Source organism: Panthera onca, chromosome D1, assembly GCF_046562875.1.
Source record: "Panthera onca isolate mPanOnc1 chromosome D1, mPanOnc1 haplotype 2, whole genome shotgun sequence".
Classification (NCBI taxonomy): Eukaryota; Metazoa; Chordata; class Mammalia; order Carnivora; family Felidae; genus Panthera; species Panthera onca.
Window position 1 is genome coordinate 68,908,619 of NC_138348.1, and position 24,844 is coordinate 68,933,462.

General features: G+C 34.9%; 1 protein-coding gene across 2 annotated transcripts in view; it reads left to right on the top strand.

Moving 5' to 3' along the window:
- Positions 1-19,205, top strand: part of HIKESHI (heat shock protein nuclear import factor hikeshi) — a 42,305-nt gene extending 23,100 nt beyond the window's left edge. The window contains exons 3-5 of one of the 2 annotated variants that reach the window (XM_060605423.3): positions 9,758-9,909; positions 18,075-18,193; positions 19,126-19,205. In XM_060605423.3, the coding sequence (XP_060461406.1) occupies positions 9,758-9,909; positions 18,075-18,193; positions 19,126-19,180 (326 nt within the window). In that variant the 3' untranslated portion in view covers positions 19,181-19,205. Of the gene's footprint in view, positions 1-9,757; positions 9,910-10,997; positions 11,094-18,074; positions 18,194-19,125 lie in introns of those variants that run through there. The other variant, XM_078433023.2, reaches the window with a different exon arrangement.
- The last annotated feature ends 5,639 nt before the right edge of the window (positions 19,206-24,844 follow it).

The window sequence follows — 24,844 nt, forward strand, 5'->3', positions numbered from 1 at the left end:
GTTGTACTGGGAATTTTCCAGTGGGCTGCATCTTTAATTTTTTTGAATTCTTTTGGGAGATAGGTGGTTTTTCTTTTTCTTTTTTTTTGATGTGTGTATCCTTTCATTAACATAGAAAGTATCTGTACTTTGAAATCCATTTTCCACATATACTTATTTCTTTCTAGTTTTGTATTAATATTGTCAGATCTCACAGTGCTTTTTGAGTTTTTTTTTTTCAATTATCTTACCTGAATTCTGTAAGTATTGTCTAGTATCATTAAACTGTAAGATGATTAAGAAAACTCAGCATTCATATAGTAGGTCAACTAAGTGCAAGTGTCCCATTTATAATAACTTAAACATCTGTTAAAACCTGTAACAACTGTGAATAATGAGGTGCTATGTAATGTTAACTTTAAGAAGGTTTGGTTCATCATCTGTAAGCATGAGTACAATATCTTTTAAATAAATGTTTAAAATTTTGATTCTAAATTTGGAAGGTGGAAGCAGTTTCTCTTACTGAAAATATAGAACTGAATATATATTATGTACATTTATGCATACTTAATATGCATATATCTGTCAAAGGTAAATCTTTGTAGAGTTCATATACTATTTGAACAGTTTGTTTAAACCACATCCACATACTCTTTCATACACACAGAGTTCAACTTAAAACCTTCCTTTTCTCTGTAGGTTAACTATTTGTAAAGTGTTTCACGAGACAATGAGGAAATGGTTCAATGCCTCAGTCAGGGAGAATTCCAGTGACATCTGCAGTGGAGAATTATGTGGAGGATGGGAAACAGAAGAGGCCAAGATTGGAAGAGCAGGTGGGGGAGTAGGACATTAGGTCAGATGTAGTAAAAATATACGTGGAACTTTACAAATATTTTTTTTTTGTTTGTAGCACTTTAACATGTGATTGTAGTTAATAGAAGAATAAGAAATAGTTGTTTAAATCACCTGTGGTGTAAAGAAGAGGGATCATTTGTTTATCTGAATTAAATAATGGAGTAGAGCTTTGTAGAATGCTCTTACTATGAGAAAAGGTGATATTTTAATATTTTAGAACTTCAGGGTAAATTGGGCACCTTGTAGTGGGATTTTACCTACCTACCTACCTTTCTGTCTTTCTGCCCTGGCCTTATTGTATTAGTTTGAAATGAAATTCCAAAAGTATCTGTTCCGATACTTAAAAATTCTTTTTTGCATTAGGGATTTAAAACAACTTTATTTTGAAATAATTTTAAAGTTAGAGAAAAATGACAAGAATAGTACAAAGAATTTCTTACATTGTTCTCCCAACATTTATCAGTTTTGCTACATTTTATCATATAGATCTGTATACATGTGTGTGTGTATTTTCTTTTTTCTTGAAACTTTTGAGAATAAGTTGTAGATATTATGCCCCTTTACTCCTAAATACATCAGAATACAAAGGTATTCTCTTATGTAATCATAGTATAATTATCAAATTCAGAAAATTTAAGATTAATACAATACTCTTGTGTAACATACAGTATACATTAAAGTTTTACCAATTTTCTTAATAATGCCTTTAGTAACAGGCATTATTGCCTTCATCTAGGATCCAGTTAGGATCATGCATTGCATTTAATTGTCTTTAGTCTTCAAACTGGAACAGTTGCTCAGTCTTTCTTTTTCATGACCATGACATTAAAAATAACTGTGAAGAAAGACTTAGTAGACTTAGTACCCAAGAGGAATTTTTAAGAAATGTTTTTAAAGTTTATTATAAATCATCATTTGAATTTCTTCTTTATAATTCTGTTCTTTTTGGGCTTGCCATATTTTAATGTCCTCACTTTGGCTTTCTCTGCACATGACCTATATGGTCTCCTCTAATTTCATTTAGCTCAGTTGCCAGAAAGAAACTTTTAAACTTATTCTAGTTTTTGTTTTAAAATTGGGTTGAGCTTGTCAAGGGGATTAAAAAGGACAACATGAGTTCAAGATGATACTATTAGTCTATTGATATGAAATAGAGCTTGTGAGCCAAAATGGGAGGGAACCTTTTACTTCCTAACATTTCTTGACTTGCTTTCTTGAATGGCTTATTGTGAAGTAAGAAATGAGTAAAAATCAGTGAAGAGTTCATGTCATGGGTTGGTATAAGCAGGTGGGATAATGAACTAGAATGAGTATCAACTTTAGAGTTTGATAGACCTGTTTTGAACCCAATTACTAGCTGTGTAATCTTGACCAAGTTATTTAACTTCAGAGGGGATTTCAGGTAAAGTGGATATCATAATAGCTATAGTGCAAGTGTTTTTGTGAGCATTAGAGATAACAAATGCAAATGCATATAGTATCTGTCATATAGTTGGTACTCAAGAAATGGTTATTACCTTTTTATAAAATCTTTCTTTTTATAGAAAGATCTAGGAAATATCTTAAAAATCGCCCAGAAAATGAAGCCTATTCAGAAAGATTAAGTATCTGTTACTGCTCCCATTAGATTGTAAGCTCCATTTGTATCTTTTACTGTATGTGCTTTAGAATGTATACAGCACAATGATGGACTTTATTAAATACTGGAATATTTACCAAGTGATGAACTTGGTAAATATTACTTGTTTACATTTCAGACATGCAAATTCTAGATGTATTATAATGTCAGATACATTATCATGTTTATCTGGTTAAAATATTTATTGTTGATAAACCTTTGATAGTCACATTGCTTTTGAACTATGCATGAGTGAAAAATGTAATTTCAGGCTTGTGAGGCTATCGATGGAAATGAAGCATAGAGGTTTTAGAAATAGATTACTGATTTCTAAATATTTACATCCAATATCAACAAGGCTTTTATGCAGGCATAATTATGCCATTTTATGTAGTTTTTTTGCATATGTCATATTCAAATGCCACTTTACAATGAAGTACTTATTTTTAGCATAAGTGCTTTCTTTAGTCATCTGTCGCCATGCACAGCTTTCATATCTTCACCAATGGACCTACTTTTACTTTTTTAGTTTCCTTTTTAGGGTATTTAGAACTCTTAGACTGATATTTCATGAGTATTATTCTTTTGTAGAGGTCTTCTAAAGAATAGTACATTTGCTTATATATTTTTAAAAGTCATTGTATCTTGCAATTACCATATGGATCTACTGGACCATTTTACAAATTTAAAATGAATTTGGTGTTATTAGTAACCTTATTTTTCCTCCATCATGAAACAGTTTGCTCTTTGATCCAAGGAATTATTCATTACTTGTCAGTTACTCTCAACTATGCAAAAAAAAAAAAAAAGAAGAAGAAGAAGAAAATGGATGATGGAATTAGTGCAGATTTTAGCAAACATTTTTGTAAAGAACAAGATAGTATATATTTTAAGCTTTGTGGGCCACATATGGTCTTTGTAGCATATTAGTTTTTAAAAATGTTTATTTATTTATTTTGAGAGAATGTGTGCGTGGGTGAGCAGGGGTGGGGCAGAGAGAGGGGGAGAGAGAATCCCAAGCAGGCTCCATGCTCAGTGTGGGGCTCTATCTCATGACTACAAGATCACACTCTGAACTGATATCAAGAGTTCGATACTTAACTGACTGAGCCACCCAGGCACCCTTGTAGCATATTCTTCTTTAAACAACCCTTTAAAAGGGTAAAAACTATTCTTAGCTCACAGGTCATATGAGAATAGGTTGTGGCCCAAATTTGGCCTGTGTACCTTAGTTGCCATTGTGTTATCCTACAGTTTTCATATTGCATCATCCAAAAGATTATTTTAGCTTTTAAGAAGTGTAAAAGGAGACTGGAGACACCATCTTTATGGTCTGCTCTTTGCTTATATTGAACAGAATTAGGAATTCATATTTTGTTATATTTTGTTTATAATTGCAAAGAGAAGAAAATTGCAAGGAACAAGTTTCATAATTATTGTATGAATCAGAAAATGAATATAAAGAGGCAAATAGCCACATTCTAAACTCTAATTATGATGGTGAAGTTGATCATAAAAGGAAAGTCTCAGACTGATTCTTTGGATGATATTGTCTTAGGTGAATTTTCACATACTAAAAAACTGATGATTGAGCAGTTTATTTCTAAGGACAAAAGAAAATATGGTACTCCTACCCATTTAGTTATTTAACAAGGAGGAGTAAATACAGTATTTTGTGACAAAATCTTGAAGATGTAGTAAAATGATGTATGCTGGTATTCTTTCCTGTTATTCTTTTAAAATTGAGACACTTCAAAAGTGGACATTGCTGAAAGTGGGTGTGTATACAGGTAATTAGAAGGCAGTAGGTGTAGAAATGAAACAAATTAATTGGATTGATTATTCTAAATAATTTTATAAATCTAAAAATGACAGTGTTTTGCAAATTGTGGATCAAAGAAGATGCCCATCCTTTCTTCAACAAATTATGAGCCATTAAATATTTCAGAATTTTAAGATTTAAAGCATTGCATTTTGACAATGCAATTGTTAGAAGAAATAATGATAAGTTAGAACCTATTAGAAGATGTGTTTAAAATCAGGAGTTATTAGATTTATAAGATGGATATGTCTCATATTTACTCATGATAGTGAACAATTCAGAGAATGTGGCTCATTTTGGTTATATATAAACTTAAAAAACTGGTTAGTGGGAGATGAATATTTGGACTTGTTATATTTCAATACTTATTAAAAATTTGAATAAAGTTGTTTTTCACTATTTTCCTGTGAAATTTTTGTAAGATGACTTTTAAAATATATATATTTAAAGACTCCATTAGACACAGATAGTAAGTGATGATTACTGCTTCTCCTTGTATACTAACAGTAAAAGTCTAGTTTCTCATAGAATTTCTTCTTTTGAGTTGTGCTTTGTGTTAGGCTCTTGACTTGCAGTGAAGAGGGACACTTTGAGAAACACCTTTGAAAGATTTTCTGCTGCTTTTACTATTAGAATGTTGAGGAATTTATCTAATTTTTTTCTTCAAGACCAGGTTGGATGTTTTACTTTCTCTGTTTTTGTTTAACTGTTTGACACTAAGACTCAGTATAATTGGTCATGTTTTTCTTTTCATTCTTGCTGTCATGAATTCAGATCCAAAATTAAACACTAAGTTTGTATATTATGTTTCAGTGTTTCTTCCCAGTATTTTATGGTTTACAAACAAGAACCTATGTACTTAAAGGTTATCAACCACTGTGTCAAGCCCATTTTGAGAATAAGAGTAAATAAAAGAATGAGTTCATTGCACAGTGGATCTCTTTGAAAATATAAAGATTGCCAAAGACTTTTGGTTTTGTTTTTTCTCTCTTAAGTTGTTTTAGTCCCAGAGAGCTTTAAAATGAAGTCAGAATATTTCCTTAGTCCCCATCTCTTACAATGGGTCTCAAGCCAGTTTTACTTAGTAATTTGCCAGTAGCTTGCATGCAATAAAAGAGGAGGTTAGAGATGACGAGGCTTTCTGCTTGGGCAGATCGTCCCTGAGTAGTTAAAACTAAGGCAGTATAAGGTTTCCTTGATTGAGGTCTTTGGAACCTGTTATGCAGACAAATAGCAGTACATCTTCTCAACTTAGCATAATTCTAGGTTTAAAACAGTTAAAACTTCAAAAGAACTTCAAAAGTCCATCTCTCCATAAAAGCAGCAACAGCAACCAAAATTGTCAAAAACTGTCAGAATCTTTTTCAGGACTCTGGAAAGTAACCAAAAGTTTGTAGTAACCAGGGGAGCATTAATCAAGAAAATCACTGCATCTAGGTAAGAACAGCAAGCTTTGTGGCATTTTAACTTACCCTGTACCCATCCCATGTTCCTCAGCTCAGTGGTAGCCTTGAAAATAATAGCCCTTGTTCTTGGTACTGGTACCAGAGAGAGCCAAATAGACCTCATTCACAACACATTATAATTACAGTTGACCCTTGAACATCATGGGGGTTGGGGCATGTACCTCCTGTGCAGTTGAAAATCCACGTATAACTTTTGACTCCCCAAAAATATAACTGCTAATAGCCTACTGTTGACTGGAAGCCTTACTCATAAAGGTTGAGTAACATGTATTTTGTATGTTATATGTGTTACATATACTGTATGTATAAGTTAGGGAAAAAATAAGAGAAAAGAAAATATTAAGAAAGTCATAAGGAAAGTGCATTTACAATTTGTACTATAAAAAATCTATGTACAAGTGGACTCACAGTTCAAACCTGTGTTGCTCAAGGGTTGACTGTAATTTTTTTGGTTTGTCTGGTGGTTCCCTTAAGATTAATTGAAAACACTTTCCTTTATCTCACTGAAGTGACAACCTTGGGAGTGTTTGTCAAAAATATATACTTTGTTACTGCTGCCTGAGGCACTGACAACAATTGGAGCAAAAATTGACTGACTAAAAAGCTTGAGAGGAAAGGCTGGGAATAAGATATTTTGAGGAAGAAGGGCTTTGAGGACTTGGACTTGGAAATTTTTGGAAATCTCAAAGACTATTTACAGTCATGGCTGTGCACATGTTCAGGCTGTGCACAAGCTCAGGCTTAGGACCTTAAGAAGGTTGTAAGTTTGTTCTGGCTGACTTTGGGGCTCTGTGTAGTCTGGAAGTGAGGGCTAAGGCAGAGTTGTAAGCTGCTTGGTTAGTATTAAAGGGATGTCCCAACACACAGAGCCCATCTTCAAAGACTGGGAGAATTTTTGGGTTCTAGGCTTTTAAGGAAATGTCTGTTCAATCACTGGTTGACCACTAAGCTAATAGAACAGAGATGTCAGTGATCACACACGACAAAAAATACTTCATAGTATTGGTTCAGAAAAGTCATTAACGAAAAAGTATATATTAACAGTAAATCCTAAAGAGGGGAAACATCTGATTTCTAGATTTGCAACATTGTAATATTCAACATCCAGTTTTCCATAAAAAGTTTTATGAAGCATGCAAAGAAAGTAAGACCCTTTCAGAGAAGAAATGAACAGAAACTGTCCCTAGGAAGCATTATGACCTTGAACTTACTGAAAGTTAAACAACCAGGAGAATGATGCGCCATCAAATATCAATAGAGAAGTTATCAAAAGGAGCTAAACATAAATGATGGAGCTGAAAAGTAACAGTAGGAAATGAAGAGTTCACTAGATGGTTTCAGTAGATTTGAGTAGGCCAAAGGAAGAGTCAATGAACTCAAAGAAAGGTCAGTTGAAATACCTAGTTTGAAGAGCTGAAAGAAGAAAAATGAACAGTCTTTGAGACCTATGAGATGCCATCAAGTATACCAATATATGCATAATAGGAGTTGGAGAAGGAGGAGAGAGGAGGGGAGGAAAGAATATTTGAAGAAATAATGCCCTGATAAAACTTTGTAAATTTGATGAAAAACATAACACGCTTAAGAAGTTCAATAAACTCCAAGTGGGGTAAACTCTATACCACAACCTATCATAATCAAACTGTCAAAGACAAAGAGAATTTTGAAAGTGGCAAGAGAATCAGCTCCTCAAATAACAACGATTCTTAGATTAACAGCTGGTTTCTTATCAGAAACAATGGAATCCAAAGGCATTGGGATGACAAAGCACTGAAAGAAAAACTAAATAATTCTCTATCAAAACTATCTATCCAAAATGAAGGAGAGATGACATTCTCAGGTAAAACAGAGAGTCATTGCTTAAAGACTTAGCCTACAAGAAGTACTAAAGAGAGTCCTTCAGGCTGAAAAGAAAGGGCATGAGACAGTAATTTGCATTCACATGAAAGAAAAAACACAGGTAAATGTAACTACGTAGGTAATTATAAAAGTAGTGTATATTGTGTTTGTAACTCCTTTTCCCCCTATTTGATATAAAAGACAACTGCATAAAGAAGAAACTATAAACCCATGTTTATGGGCATGCTATTTATAAAGGTGTAATTTATGACAACACATAGAGAAATTATATAGGAGCAAAGTTTTTGTGTACTACTGAAATTAAATTGGTCTTAATCCAGACTGGGTTGTTATAAATGAAGATGTGCAAGGACTAAGGAAATAGCAAAAATATATAGTAAAATAAATGATAAGAGAATTAATATGGTACACTAGCAAAATTAAATTCTTCAGTTAAAAGGCAGAGGTTTTCAGAATGGATAAAAAAAATCCATCTGTTGATTCAGACACAATCATTGGTTGAAAGGAAAGGATGAAAAATGCATCAGTAACTAAACATGCAAACAGTAACTAAAAGAGCTTGAGTGGCTGGACTAAAATCAGACTAAATAAATGTATGAAAAAAATTGTTATAAGAGATAAAAAAGGACATTATATAGTGATAAAGGGGTCAATCTATCGGAAAGGTAATAACAATTATAAACTTTTTGTACCTAACAACAGAATTTCAAAATACATGAAGCAAAATGTGGCAGGATTGAAGGGAGAATATGGTTCAACAATTATAGTTGGAAACTTAACCCTACTTTCAGTAATGGGTAGAATGACTAGACAGAGGATCATCAAGGAAATAGAAAGTGTGAACACTATAAACCTCCTACACCTAACCAACTTACAAAGAACATTCTTCCCAACAACAGCAGAATGCACATTCTTAAGTGCACATGGAACAGTTTTTTGGATAGGCCATATATTAGGCCACAAAACAAATCTTGATATATTTAAAAACAAATCATACAAAGTATGTTCTCTGACCACAAATATAGAAACAAATCTGGAAAATTCATAAATATATGGAAGTTTGATAAAACAGTTAATTTAAAACTACTGAAACTATCTTAAACTAGTCATATTTAGTGAGAAGTGTGTGTGTGTGTGTGTGTGTGTGTGTGTGTGTATTTTTAAATCACAGAAAAATACATTATAACTTTTTATTCATAAGCTTGAAAATTTAAGGAGAGTTTTGGTATTTGTAATGAATGTTCTAGTTATTAGGACTGTGTGTTGCCCCAGGTTTTTGTCCTTCAGTATTTGATTAAACATTTTATAGTCCTATGAAAACAGCAGATAATCCAAAAATCTATTGTATGATTTTTTTTCCTTCAGACTCACTTTTCTGATTATGTCATATGTGGATTAAAAAAATTGGCCTATATTTTCCACATATAAGTTAGATGGCACTTACAGGCTCAGAAGTATACTTAATGATACATTGATTTATAAAGGGAAAGAGTTATTGGTTATTTTCCATTAATAAGCTTCTTTACTGCTTGTTTGATAACATTATCAGGTGTTAAGTGGGAGTGATACATGACATTTAATAAAATATACCATGTCATTTCTCAATAATAATGGTAATTTAAGATCTTTATTTAGTGGAGTGATGAGAAAATGTTAAAACTAGCTTACAAAATATTTTTTTTAATATGAAATTTATTGTCAAATTGGTTTCCATACAACACCCAGTGCTCATCCCAACAGGTGCCCTCCTCAATGCCCATCACCCACTTTCCCCTCCCTCCCACCCTCCCATCAACCCTCAGTAAACTAACTTAAAAAAATCATAAAAAATATTCTTCCCTTTGAATTAGCATTGAGAATTTTTTAATGTGATTCATGCTTATTCATTTATTTTTCTCATCGTGTTGTTACTTTTAATTTTTAGCTGCAGTAGTTTTAATAAGCTTTAAAGAAGTAACATCTTTTTTCTGGTGGGGAAAATTCCAGTTTTCTTTGTTAATTTGGTAAAAACTAGCCTTTTACATTTATGTGAAAAGAGACCAACTTTAATCGAAACTTTTTAGTGCATGTAGATCAGAGGTTTTTCACATATTTACAAAGGAATTTGGCTACAAGTTAAACTTGAAATTTGCGGTACATGTTAATTTCTTTCAGGAGAAGGAAGCCAACACCCTTTTGGAGCCATGAATATTGTCCGAACTCCATCTGTTGCTCAGATTGGAATTTCGGTGGAATTATTGGACAGTTTGGCTCAGCAGACTCCAGTAGGCAATGCTGCTGTATCCTCAGTTGACTCATTCACTCAGGTAATGCAATGCATATTTCATTATTTTCTAAATTTTAAAATCAAATTCTGTACTTTAAAAATAAGCTTCATGGTAGAAAACCTGTAAAAATGAAGGTAAATATGTATGGCATAAGTTATTGGCTTCTGTGGATAATTTAACCTTGTCTATCTACTTCTATAGGTACTCTAAAATTGGTAAATGTTTTGATGAGACTTGTTTTTATAGTGATGAAATAGCTCAAAGCAATTTAAAAATGGGATTAAATATTAACATTTTTTCCCCTCCCACAGTATACTAGGTTGTAGGTGTATAGTTGTGAATTTTATAAGCAAGATTCTCATCCTCAAGGAGCTTAAACTGACATAATTCCATGATGATTGGCTTAAGCAAAAAATGTTTATTTTTGAGAGAGCACATGTCGGGGAGGTACAGAGAGAGAGAGGGACAGAGGATCTGAAGCATACTCCTCCCTGACAGCAGCAAGCTTGATGCAGAGTTCAAACTTATGAATCAGGAGATCGTGACCTGAGCTGAGGTTGCACGCTCAACCAACTGAGTCAGCCAGACACCCCAATGATGATTGACTTTTAACCTCTGTATGACAAAAGGCTGAAGGGGAGAATGATGTAGGCAAAGGTTTAGCTAATATAAAGGCCCTGAGGTAGAAAAATAATTTTGTTGTTTGGAAAATAATATGAAGGTCTTTGTGGCTGGAGTAGAGCGAGCAAGGGTGAGAGATGGGAGATGAGATGAGAGTAATTGGGGAGGTGGACGCAGGATAAAATCATGGTACCTCACTGGCTTTTATAAGGACTTAAGCTTATATTCTATTTGGAAAAGAAGACATAAGAGAGTTTTGAGAAGAGTAAGAGGATCTAAGTTACATTTTAAAAGGATCATTTTGCATTTTTGGAGAGACACTGTAGTGGGAAGGAGGAAGATTAATTAGGAGGCTCTTATGAAAATCTAGATGAGAGATTATAATGACTTGAACTAGTGAAGTCCTGGGAGGTGCATATGAAGGTAATTAAAAGTACTGGCATATCTTGTTTTATTGCACTTCACTATATTGCACCTCACAGGTACTGTTTTTTTATATATTGAAGGTTTGTGGCAACCCTGAATGGAGCAAATCTGTCAGCAGCATTTTTCCAACAGCATTTGCTCACTTCATGTCTCTTTGAACATGTTGGTAATTCTTGCAATATCTTAAACTTTTTTGTTATTTTATTTGTTATGGTAATCCGTGATCAATAACCTTTGATGTTACTATTATAATTGTTTTGGGGCACCATGAACTGTGCCCATATGAGATGGAGAACTTAATTGCTAAGTGTTGTGTGTTTTCTGACTCCTCCACTTACCAACTATTCCCTGATCTTTCTCTCCTCAGGCCTCCCTATTCCCTGAGACACAACAATATTGAAATTAGGCCAGTTAATAACCCTACAATGGCCTTTAAAGGGTTCAAGTGAAAAAAGAGTCAATCTATGAGGCAAACTTCATTGTTGTTTTATGTTAAGAATTTGCCGCAGCCACCCCAACCTTCAGAAACCACCACCCTTGATCAGTCAGCAGCCATCAACATTGAGGCAAGACCCTCCACCAACAAAAAGATTATGACTCGCTGAAAGCTCAGATGATGTTTAGCATTTTCTAGCAATAAAGTATTTTTTTAATGAAGGTATGTACATTTTTTCAGACATAATGCTAGTGCATACTTAACATACTATAGTGTAGTGTAAACAAAATTTTTATATGCACTAGAAAACCAAAGCATTGACTTGACTCACTTTACTGTAGTGTCTGGAACTAAATGGCAGTATGTCTGAGGCATGCCTATAGTTGATTTCTAGAGATAATTTGAAGATGGAGCCAGTAGTGTTTCATGGTGTGGATCACATGTAAGGTCTGAGATTAAGGAGAGACACCAACTGTGGCCCAAGGATGTTGGCTTGAGGAACCTGAACATGGAATATTGAACACAAGTATGGGCTGGGAGTGGAATCAGGAGTTGGATTTTGTTTGTACTATGTTTGGGATGCTTGTTAGACATCAAGCTGGAGATGATGAGTCTAGAGTTCAAGAGCGAGGTCTAGGACACAGATCAAAATGGGAGTCATCAGTGTAGAGATCTTATCTAGAGTTTTGTAGGACTGTGGTTACTAGAGAAGTAATTATAAATAGAAAATTTGATCTCAGGGCCATTTCAAATTTGAGAAGCTTAAGAAATGAAGAGAGAAAAAGAGTAGCCTAAAGTAGGAGGAGACCCCAAAAGTAGTGTTTTGGAAGCCAAGCAGAGACTGGTTTTGAAGAAGGAAGTATCAGTAGTATCATTGCTGATGGGTTGAGATGAGGCTGAGAAGTAACCACTGGATTCGGCAAAATAGAAGTCATTGAAGAGTTTGATAAGAGTTCAGGGTGGTAGAAGAAGAGTTTGGAGTGAGTTGGAGAGAAGGAAGTGGAAACAGTAGTGACTATAGATGACTCTTGATGAGTATAGTTGTGGAGGACGGCAGATAAATGGTTTGGTTACTTAAGGGGGGCTATGGGTACAAGGACTTTGTTTTTACTGTTTTTTAATGGGAGATATTACATCATGTTTGACTGATGTGAATGAAGCATTAAAGAAAAACTAATGATGCAGGAGAGTGGGGAGAGTTGCTGAAGTGGTGTCCTTGAGTAGGAAATGAGAGTACATTAGATAGGATAATGGACAGTTCTCATAGTAATGGATATATGGATACGGATGGATGCAAGAGGTTGGTAAAGGTGGTGATGATAACTTGTGCACGTTCTCTCTTGATTCCTTCTCTTTGTTCAGTGAAATAGGAAACAAGGTCATCAGCTAAGATTGAAGAGAAAGGAGTATTGGATATTTAAAGGAAAAGGATTATTAAATAAGTCCACTAGGACAGGAGGAGGGTGAATGAACTAGGGAATTCTTTTCTGGGCGGCATATTCTTTAGGGTTTGGCCATGAATTTAAAGGCAGACTTGTCACATGATCTCTTGAGAATGAGCTGAATTATAAAGAATGATAGAGTCTGGGTCTTTTTTTTTTTTTTTTTCCCAGTAATTAAAAAAACATACTGCTGTGCTGAGAATAGCAAGTTGTAAAGCAGTAGTTACAGTATCCCAGATAGACAATATTAGAAAAATGTCTGAAAAATACATACCAAAGTGGTATTATCCCTGGAGAGAGTTTAAGAAGACTTTTTACTCTAGTATTTATAAATTATTTGAGCTTTTTATTTTTTATTTATTTATTTATTTTTTAACGTTTATTTATTTTTGAGACAGAGAGAGACAGAGCATGAATGGGGGAGGGTCAGAGAGAGAGGGAGATACAGAATCGGAAGCAGGCTCCAGGCTCTGAGCTGTCAGCACAGAGCCCGACGCGGGGCTCGAACTCACGGACCGTGAGATCATGACCTGAGCCGAAGTCGGACGCTTAACCGACCAAGCCACCCAGGCGCCCCTGAGCTTTTTAAATAAAGCATGTGTATTTTTTTAATGCTTATTTATTTATTTTGAGAGAGTGCAAGAGAGTGGGGGAAGGGTAGGGAGCGAGAGGGAGAGAATCCCAAGCAGGATCCACACTGTCAGTGCAGAGTCTAAGGCAGGGCTCAGTCCCACAAACCGTGAGATCATGACCTGAGCTGAAATCAAGAGCTGGATGCTCAACCAACTGACTGAGCCACTCAGGTGCCCCAAAACATATGTACTTTTTATTAAATATTTTATTATGAGATATTTTAAATATATAGGAAAATACATCCTACAAATATTGTATGCCTACTGTGTACCAGGTGCTTTCTAAGCACAAATGGATAAAAATAGGTAGACAAAATAATAGTTGTTCTTATAGAACTCTCTTTATAGTGGATTATATAAGAAGACTTCAGAGTGTCTTCCACCTAGATTTAACATTTTGCCACTAATTAGTAGCATATTTGCTACTAATTTTTTTTAAAAAGTATTTCAGATAAGGCTTGGTGGCTTCTGCTTCTCTTCCATTTTTCTGGTAGCTACTCTTCTAACTTCATATATTTTTGCCATCCTGTGTTAGTACTTTAAAAGAAACATACATGTCCACAAAAATGTATAGCACTACTCGTTTAAACATGTTTTTAATTTATATTCTTGATTACTCTTACTTCTTTTACTTTTTATTAATAGTACATGTACGTGGCTTAAACATCACACAGTTTTACATGCAAGACAGTTGTCCTTGGTTATACTTCTTATATTCTTCTCTTTTTCTGCTCCTTAAAAGTACTCACTTTCAACCTTCAACCTCCTTCTCATTTTTTTTTTTCACCGATTTCTTCCTGTATTTAACTTCCATGTGTCAGAAAAAACTTGCTTAATCTGTTCTTAACCAATTTGTCTGTTGTAGGTGTTTTCCATCGACTTACCAATACCTAATGTGATTTAGCTCTCTCATTCCTCTGTTCCCCAGCATATGGAGATATTTTTTCTCCCCACTTTTTTTTTTAATGTTCATTTTACTTATTTTGAAAAAGAGTGTGAAATCAGGGAAGGGAGAGAGAGTGAGGGAAAGAATCTGAAGCAGAGACAGAGAATCTGAAGCAGGCTCTGCCCTGCCAGCGCAAAGCCCAATGTGGAGCTCAAATTCACCAACCTAGAGATTATGACCTGAGCCAAAGTCGGTTGTTCAACCAACTGAGCCACCCAGGTGCCCATCCCCACCTTTTTTTTTTTTTTTTTTTAAGATTTTATTTTATTTTTAGGCAAGAGATTGTGTGCAGATGGGGTGGTGAGGGAGAACAAGAATCTCAAGCAGGCTCCATGCCCAGCATGGAACCCAATGTGGGGCTTGATCTCCTAAGTCAAAATCAGGAGTGAGATGCTTAACTGCATCACCAAGGCGCCCCAAGATTTACAACCAATGTGGAGCTTAAACTTAAAACCCCAAGATCAGGAGTCACATGCCCTACTGACTGAACCAGCCAGGCACCACCACCCCCCCCCCAACCATTTTATTACTGATTTTCATTTAATTAATCAGTTTTCAGTATCATGATCACTAAATGTTTTTCAGAACTGAGCCAACATACTGTGATTTGCATTTTCTTTCTTGTATAACTTTTTATTTTTCTCGGTTAATAAATGCATTTTTCCTTTGTATGGATTTCTGTTTCCAGGTCTAATTTATGCCCAAACTCTGCCAAGTATAAATTCCTATTCAGTATATTTTTAAAAAGCAGTTTTTAAATTTTTTTTGCTAATATCCTTCTTGGAACTCTGTTTTGTTCTTCTGTGGACTGATTATTCTCTGGGTCTGTTGCATAACTATAGTCAAGGTTTTATTTTCTTTAACCATTATTGGAGAAATTCCTTTTATTTCTCTTCTGTGTTGTAGTCCTTTTTTTTTTTTTTTTTCTCTGTTTTTCTTTCTTGTTGATTACCCCTTTGTATCTTTTTAAATTTTTTTTTAAATGTTTATTTATTTTTGAGACAGAGACAGAGCGTGAGCGAGGGAGGGGCAGAGAGAGAGGGAGACACAGAATCTGAAACAGGCTGCAGGCTCCGAGCTGTCAGCACAGAACCTGATGTGGGGCTTGAACCCACAAACTGTGAGATCATGACCTGAGCTGAAGTCGGACGCTCAACCGACTGAGCCATCCAGGCGCCCCTTTATTTATTTATTAAAAAAAATTTTTTTAATGTTTATTTTTGAGACAGAGTGTGTCCCTTTTGTATATTTTTTAAATGAATGTAAATGGTATACTGTGCAAATTTCTGCAGCTTGGCTATTGTTCATTCAACATTTTAAAGATTTATCTGTGTTGACACATGGAATAAATCTAGTTTATTTCAATTGTTGTATAGTATGCAATTGTATGAATGAGACAGTTTTTTTTTTCATTTCTATATTGATAGATATTTTCACTAATATTTTTGTTAAGACCTTAAATTTTTGCCAAACTGATGGGTGAAATTTGAATACCACTATTGTTTGGATTTGTATTTCTTGATTACTGGTGAAGTTGAACATCTTTTCTCATTTTGACCTGCATTTGTTTTGTTTTTATTTTTGAGAAAGTGCATGCGTGCAAACCGGGAAGGGGGAGAGGCAGAGAGGGAATCTTAAGCAGGTTTCATGCCCAGCGAGGAGCTTGATGTGGGGCTCCGTCTTATAACCATGAGATCATGACCTGAGCAGAAATCAAGAGTCTAGTGCTTAACTGACTGAGCTACCCAGGTACCCTGCAGGCTGCCTGCTCAGCACGGAGCTTGTCACAAGGCTCAATCCCACAATTCTGGGATCATGACCTGAGCTGAAATGAAATCAAGAATCAGATGCTCAACTGACTATGCCACCCAGGCACCTATATATATATTTTAATAGCAATGATGGTTTATATATTTTGCCCAATTTTCTATTATTTGGCAGTTTTTAATTTTACCTTTTTGGGAAGTGGTCTTTATGTATTCTGGGTAATAATCCTTTGTTCTATATGTTGTAAGTTTTTGTCCTAGCATGTTGCTTGTCTTTTAGTATTGTTTTTGGTATTTTTTGCATGCAGATGTTATATTTTTGTGTTGATGATCATATCTTTTGTGATTTTGTGTGTGTGTGTGTGTGTGTGTGTGTGTGTGTGTGTGTTTGAGAAGTTTTTGCTGTCCTAATGTGTGAAGATGTTAGGTTCTCTTATGGGTATTTAAAGGTTTAACTTTTTACTTTTTGAATTGTTTTTTGTGTGTGGTATGGGAAGGGATCTAAATTCATGTTTCCCTTAAGGAAAGGTAGGTGTCCTAACCCCATTAATTGAAAGCTAGTCCTTCTTTTTGTTTGTTTGTTTGTTTGTTTGTTTAACTCTGAGTTAATAGCATCTTTGTTATATATCACATTGTCACATAGGCTTAGATAGGTTTCTGGCCTCTCTCTTCTATTCCAGTTAGTTCATTTGTCCCTTTGCCAGTAAAAGTCTTAATATCTGTTAGGTCAGACCCCTCCTCCTGCTCATCAAAATAAGTTTAGATATTCTCCATAATAATTTTAGTATAAGCTTATTGAGTTTCATGAAAAATTTATTGGATTTTGTTGGAAATGACATTGGATTTATAGGTTTGATTTGGGGAAAATTGCTGTTATTATATTATGTCTTCCCATCTGTGCACGTGTTGTATCTTCCCACTGAACATGGTGTATAGATCTTTTCATTTGGTTTCTTTTCTGTCTCTCAAGGCAGTCTTGAAGTATTTTCCACCCCAGTTTAATCAGCTTCTTAGCAGTTTTCCTAGATATGTACAGACTGTGTCTATTCTGAATTGCAGCTTTTAAAGTTACATTTTAAAATTTTGTTGCTAGTGTGGAGGTTTGCTGTTTTTTTCCTCCTGATACTGATATTTTATTTTATTTAAAAAATTTTTTTAATGTTTATTTCATTATTTTTGAGAGAGAGAGCCAGAATGTGAGTCAGGGAAGGGCAGAGAGCAAGAGGGAGACACAGAATCTGAGACAGGCTCCAGGCTCTGAGCTGTTTGTTGTCAGCCCAGAGCCTGAAGTGGGGCTCGAACTCACAAATGTGAGATCATGTCCTGAGTCGAAGTCGGCCGCTTAACCAACTGAGCCAATCAGGCGCCCCCTGATACTGATATTTTAGTTAGTGATTTTACTGAACTCTGGATATTAGTTCAAGTCACTTAATGGTAGCCTCTTGGATTACATTACCTTTGATATTACTAGGCAAAAAGATAAAAAACTAATAAGGTATTTCCTCATTACATTTAAGCCTTTATCTTTCTGGCAAGAAAAAGACTTCTTAGAGATGGTTGTTATTTTAGATATGAGAAAGTAGTTTGATGTGAGGCGGGTGGGATTTGAGGAGGGGGCACGGTATATGTAGAGGTAGAGATAAACGATATTTTGAAGGAAAACATTTTTTTCCCCTAAAATGAATATGTTAGGAAATTAAACTAGTTAAAAATCACAGAAATACTTTGAGATACAAAGAAAGTACTAAAGGCAGGTTGTTAAGATTTTGTGCCACAGTGTCATTTTATGACTTTCCTTAACTTGCAGCATTAGACTGTCTTAGAACTCAAGTCCTTAAAATCAAGTTACTGCAGAAACATTTTTAATTAAAAATACTAAGGTCTAAGTGGAATATTTAGCATGATTCATTAATCTGTTCATTATTAACTTTTCAGTTCACACAAAAGATGTTGGACAACTTCTACAATTTTGCTTCATCATTTGCTGTGTCTCAGGCCCAGATGACCCCAAGTCCATCTGAAATGTTCATTCCAGCAAATGTGGTTCTGAAATGGTATGGGAAATTTTGTGTCTCTAATATTAAGGCTTTTAGTAACCATATATATTTTTTGCCTGTGAATGTATTTCTTCTTTGACATTTAAACATATTCTTTTATTGTGGACATCAGCACACATTAACATTGGCATGCCATGAAAAAGTGTACTGTGGAGTTCGTATTGAGGAATATTCTTACCCTAAATATTCTGTTATGTAGTAGCCAATTGAGTTGATACAGTCAGGAAAATACAATTGCCTGTGTTTAGGGACCACAATTAAGGATTGTAAATTTTCAAATATTTTAACTTGTAAGTAACCATATAGGAATCTTGAAATACAAAGCAAAATTTTTTCGTAAGTTTAGAAAGTCTTGGTCTAACGTAGACATTGTATAAGGTATCAGGGTGGTTTATACTGCATCCTATACTTAAGTGATTAATCAAATTTATTTCTCAGCTTTCCCATATTTCTGTTTTATAGGTATTCTTTTCACTTTGAATATCCCAGTGGTGGGATGCATAAGGAGAATTTGTTGAGCAGTGGTAGCATGGTGTAGCATGGATAGCCCTGAAAGGTATTAGGTTTGAGATTTGTTAAAATGTAGGTATGTGACCTTGAGTAAATTCTTCCTCTCTACTCATCTATGAAATGAGGGAGGAGGAGTTAGATTTGTTTTTTTTCTTAGGTCCCTTCTAGCTGTCAGATTTGCAGAAGATAAAAAATTAATAAAATTTATTATGATTTGTACTCTCTGATACAAGCCAGTCATACTTAACTCACTATGCTTAGTGTCCTTTTATAAGAATAATTAAACTTTCAGATTAATATTTTAGCTTTTTTATCTCAGCTTTTTAGAAGTGACATGTAAAGTTATTTGCTTTTTAACAAGTCCTTTAGTAGATTATGAAAGATCTTAATTTTCTTGTAAATATGTTTTTCTTTTGTAGGTATGAAAACTTTCAAAGACGACTAGCACAGAACCCTCTCTTTTGGAAAACATAATTTGAATAAAATAATTTTTAATGGATTCTGAACTTTGTCATGTTTTGAAGAGAAATGCCTCCATTTAAAAGTGTGAAGTCAAAAGGATCATGAAACCTAAGTTTAAAAACTGCTTATTGACTGCAGCTTAATTATAATCTTTATAAAAAATTAAACACATGGAAAAATGAAAATATGACTTCATTAATGAGTTTTTTTCCCTTAAGCTTAAAATATTCAGATGCAAAACTTTGCACTTTGTTTTGGCTAGGATTTATTTTTTACTTAAAAATAAGGCATATTTACAACAACAGTGTGCCAAATGCCATTGCATTTATAATCTTTCATTTATTTTTATATTGGTTTGCTAGAGTAGTTAACTTAAAATCAGCTATATCAGAGTATGGGAAAACATATCAAATACACATTCTTACATATGGGGAAATTATTTTCAGTTAGTATTTCTTAAGATTACAAGTTTTTCCATTAACACAGGTTGGTTGTCAGTTTTATATCTGCAAATTCATACATGTTTGTTTTTTTAATAAAATTACCATGGTTAATACTGATGAGGTTATATTTAATACTGGTAATGTTGTGAGGCATTTGTGTGTAGAATATAGGATTTAATTCCTTTGCCTATTAAGGTAAAGCTATTGTGTCTCCAGAAGGGAACCCTTGGCTCATTTATACCGGTGACATCCATTGACCAAAAACTACCAAGATCTCACCTGTAATCAAAGCTATGTTTACTAGCTAGCTGCACCAAAGGAGTCAGACACCAGAGGAACTGTGGGGTATCTCCAAAGGAAGGGTACGTACATATAGGAGTTTGGGGCCTCTAGTTTGTTTTTAAACATTTTGGCAAGGATTAGTGAAAATTTGGAAACTAAAGAGTTGCTAGTACAGTCAGTGTCGTTAGAACGCTTGACTATGCAGAGTTATCATTAGATTGGTTTGTGGTCTTATCTTGAAATGTGTATCTGATTGAGCTAGCAATCAAAGTTTGAGCTTAGGCAATTTCTTGTGTTGTCAAAGTTTGGTAGACTTGCACGTCTTGCAAGTTGTACATTTTTGCAAATTGTAGTTTCTATTTTTTATTTAGTTTTTAATTTATATCCAAGTTAGTTAACATATAGTGCAATAATGATTTCAGGAGTAGATTCCAGTGATTCATCCCCTATGTATGACACCCAGTGATCATCCCAACAAATGTCTTCCTTAATGCCCCTTGTAGTTTCTCTTTCAATTTGTAATTCTCTTCTGGTCTTTATTTGGTCTATGTTGAAGGATAGGCCATTATCTTCTGGAATTGTGATCAAGTCAAATTAGTATTTCTCTTTACTGGGTTATAATTGTGTATCAAGAATCTAATGGTAGTCCTTAGTTTCAGGTCTTCATGTTAATAATGGTTGATTGTTGTTGAATCATGTGACTTGACGTTGCTACACAACAACATTTAAGACTCAGAACAGAAAGCATCTGCCAGCTGTAACAAAATTACCAGAAGCAAAATGAGTATTCTACTAGAATGCAAAGCCAGGAAGGAGCCTAGGTTACAAAATGCAAGCTACAAAAACTTATCTCTAAGTCCAGCTGGGTCTATTCTATAGAGTCAGGTAGCTTCTTTCTTTAGCTTGGTCAAAGACCATTGTACCTATCTAGTGATCTTTATAGATCTTTATATATAATATAATAAGTGCAAACTGCCCCTTGCCTTGCCAAGAGGAAATAGAAGACCATGTCATTTCCCATGACAATCCTGTAGTGAATTTAAACTGGTTTGTTGGACTTTCACAGCCTGAGTCAAGATTTGAACCACCTTTCCTAGTTGTATTCAAGAGAGTTTGCACTTTGAGAGATCTCCTAAGTAGCCAATTCCTGCTTCATTTTTAAAGGCTCTGGTTATCCTTCCCAAGGAAAATGCTACACTGGATAAAAAAGGGCTTTAAATATCTGAAAGCTTAAATATTATTCTGTACCACAAGATAGGTTTGGGTTTAGGAGGTAGGCAAAAGCCTGGTGTAGACCTAAGTAATCCCTGGTGAGGTACAGAGAATATTAGGAATATAAATAATATTTTATCACAACAGAAATGAGCCAAAAATTGTTTCCTAGAGGTGGGCACATGTCAGTGGAGTTCAGTTCCTGCTTAGAAGTCTGGAAAATCTTTGGAGAAATGATTAGTGCCATGAGAATAGCTCCAGCATTTGTTCCCCTCCCTGGGAAGTCTAGTTCTGCCAACAATGCTCTTATGTAATTATAGCAGAAGCATTTTGTTGACTTGGAGTAAACTTTTTAGTTTTTATTCAGAATGAAGGCTGGGGCTACTGATAAGAGGAAAACTCAAGAATCAAAAAAGACCTTTGGGAGGAAATTGATCTCAGGAGTTTAAAGGAACAGGTATTACATCTTTTATAGTGGAATTTTATAACAAGAGTAGCTGTGATCTGAGAAAACTGTAACATGGAATGCAAAAAAAAGTTTTGCATTTCTTAAGGTGGCCCAAAAAGACCATAGAGGATTAAGAATAAAATGATACAGATATCTGAGGGCATATTGAGAAAACTTTAGGGTTATCTCTAGGAGGTACCAACATATAATAAGCAAAAGAGGGAAAAAGAACAAAGGTATCAGAAAATTAATCATGTTTTTTTGCCTTGGGCAGAAGCAGTTCATTTTCTGTTGTCATGTCTTTGACCTGAGGGTTTGATTCGTAGTCTTCCTTCAAAGATCATGCTTCTGGAGAATCCCTGAGAATCAGTGGCTTAAAGTCTGGTGGAGTGGTTGTCCAGCTGTCTGGAGAAGATCTATGTCATTTAGTTGGGAAACATGAATCCAGGAATCATTGTTTTGGACTTCTGCCATGCTAGTTACAATATCTGATAAGCTTATTTTTCATTGAAGGCAGTTTTTCTCTGATGTCTCTTCCAGAATATTAAATATGCTGAAGACTGAGGATGTTACAGACAGTGATGTTTTAGTAGAATGGAGAGTTGAATTCACTATTGAAGTATAGCACAATTATAAGATTATTATAAATTATTACTATGAGACAACAAAGGTATTATGGACAGTGACAATTTTCTAGGCCTGTAATTTATTCCACAAAGTATGTATTTTTTCTTTTTTTTTTTTTTCTTTTTTTTTTTTTTTAATATATGAAATTTACTGTCAAATTGGTTTCCATACAACACCCAGTGCTCATCCCAAAAGGTGCCCTCCTCAATACCCATCACCCACCCTGCCCTCCCTCCCACCCCCCATGTATTTTTTCAACACAGTTATTGTATCAGTCTTTCCATAACCATGAGTATGTTTCTTTTTACCTGAAATACATACAGTCATTTGCTTTGGTGTGAATGTGTATGTTCCCATGAAATTTATATGTTGAAATTCTAATGCCCAATGTGATGGCATTAGGGCCTTTGAAAAGTGATTAGGTCATGAGATTAATGCCCTTATAAAAAGGACCCTAAGAGAGTTCCTTTGCCCCATCCACTATATGAGGATACAAGGAAAAGTGTGAACCTGCAAGAGGGCCCTCACCTGACCACACTAGGCAACTTGATCTTGGGTTTCCAGCCTCCAGAACTGTGAGAAATAAATTTTTGTTGATTATAAGCTACCTAGTCTCTACTATTTTGTTACAGCAGCTTGAATGGACTAAGACACACTGAAACATTTTTATTAACACGTTTTACTTATGCACATTTTAGGAATGCTGACCTCTTGATTTTTCAGGCCTTTTTTAAGTTCGATTTTTAAAATTTTTTTAATGTTTAGTTTTGAGAGAGAGACAGCAGGATAAGGGCAGAGAGAGAGGGAGACACAAGATCTGAGGCAGGCTCCAGGCTCCAAGCTGTTGGCACAGAGCCTGATGTGGGGCTGGAACCCACGAACCATGAGATCATGACCTGAGCCAAAGTTGAATGCTTCACTGAGCCACCCAGGCACCCCTAAGTTTGATTTTTAAAAAATAATTCTTAACAATAGTTTTGAATTAATTAAAATTTGAAGAATGTCAATCTTAATTTTTCCTATTATCATTTCTTCTATAAAGTGAAGGAAACCTGGAGTGCAGGCAAAAAGACATCTTAACAATTGTATTATGCCTGAATTTGGGAAAGGCAAAATCATAAAGAGATGTCAGAGGAGACAAGGTATGAATAGGAGTCAAAAATATCCAAAGGTAAGAAATAATCTTAACCAATATCTATATTCAGTATACTAGGAAAAATACTAACACCACTTACCATCTGTGACCCATGGATCTATTTTTTAAAATGCTTCTAAGTAAGTTACTTCTTGAACAAGAAGTAAAAGAATGGTAAGGAACTTTATTAGAATTTTAAATAAGGAGAAAGTAACAAACTAGTTTTCGTATTTTCATGGTTTTGATGACACATGTACCTGATAAGGACATTGTCTTCTGAATGTAACTCAGTTGTCATGTATGAACCTGGAACATGTTCATCTTGTAAATGCTGATTCTAGATTTCAAATACATCTCAAATAGGTTCTATGTTATTACTTTCTGGTTCTGGTATCCTCAAAATGTCACACTTGAAGAATTAATTGAAAACTGACAGCAAATGATTTTGTTGACAAGAGAATGGCTGTCTTCTTAGCTCCATGGTTGTAAGACATTTTCATTTTAGACTTATAACTACCTGTTAGAATTGTGAAATAATTTTTTATTCTGTGTCTTCTATTTCTTTCCATAACTTTTGTGTACACATCTGCTTTCCTCATTTGCCTATTTAAAAAAAGAGCTTATTGGGGCGCCTGGGTGGCTCGGTTGAGCGTCCAACTTCAGCTCAGATCATGATCTCGCGGTCTGTGGGTTCAAGCCCCGCATCGGGCTCTGTGCTGACAGCTCAGAGCCTGGAGCCTGCTTCGGATTCTGTGTCTCCCTCTCTCTCTGCCCCTCCCCCACTCATGCTCTCTTGCTCTCTCTCTCTCTCTCTCTCTCTCTCTGTCAAAAATGAATAAACAATAAAAACAAAATAAAAAAAATAAAAAAAGAGCTTATTGGGGCGCCTGGGTGGCTCAGTCAGTTAAGCGTCCAACTTTGGCTCAGGTCATGATCTCACGGTTCATGGGTTGGAGCCCTGGTTCGGGCTCTATGCTGACAGCTTGGAGCCTGGAGCCTGCTTCTGATTCTGTGTCTCCCTCTCTGTCTGCCCCTCCCCTGCTCACACTGTCTCTCTCTGTCTCTCAAAAATAAATAAATAAAAATGTAAAAAAATAGAAACTGTCTAAATTCTAAAAAATAAAATAAAAATAAAGAGCTTATTGATATATAATTCACATACCATCAGATTCACTCAAAGTGTACAATTCAGTGTTTTATAGTATGTTCGTAGGTTTGTGTGACCATCATTGATCTAATTTTAGAACATTTTTATCCCCCCCTAGAAGAAGCTCCATACCCATCAGTAGTTAATCCCAGCCTCCAGCCTCCAGTCCCTTCACCAGCCCTAAGCAGCTGCTTATCTACTTTCTTTCCTATGGATTTGCATTTTCTGGGGTTTTTTTTTTGTAAATGGAGTCCTAATGTATATGGTCTTTTGTGACTGGCTTACTTCACTTAGCATAATGTTTTCAAGTATATCAGTACTTCATTCCTTTTTTTTTTAAGGAGATTTAAAAAAAAGAAATGTTTATTTATTTATTTTGAGA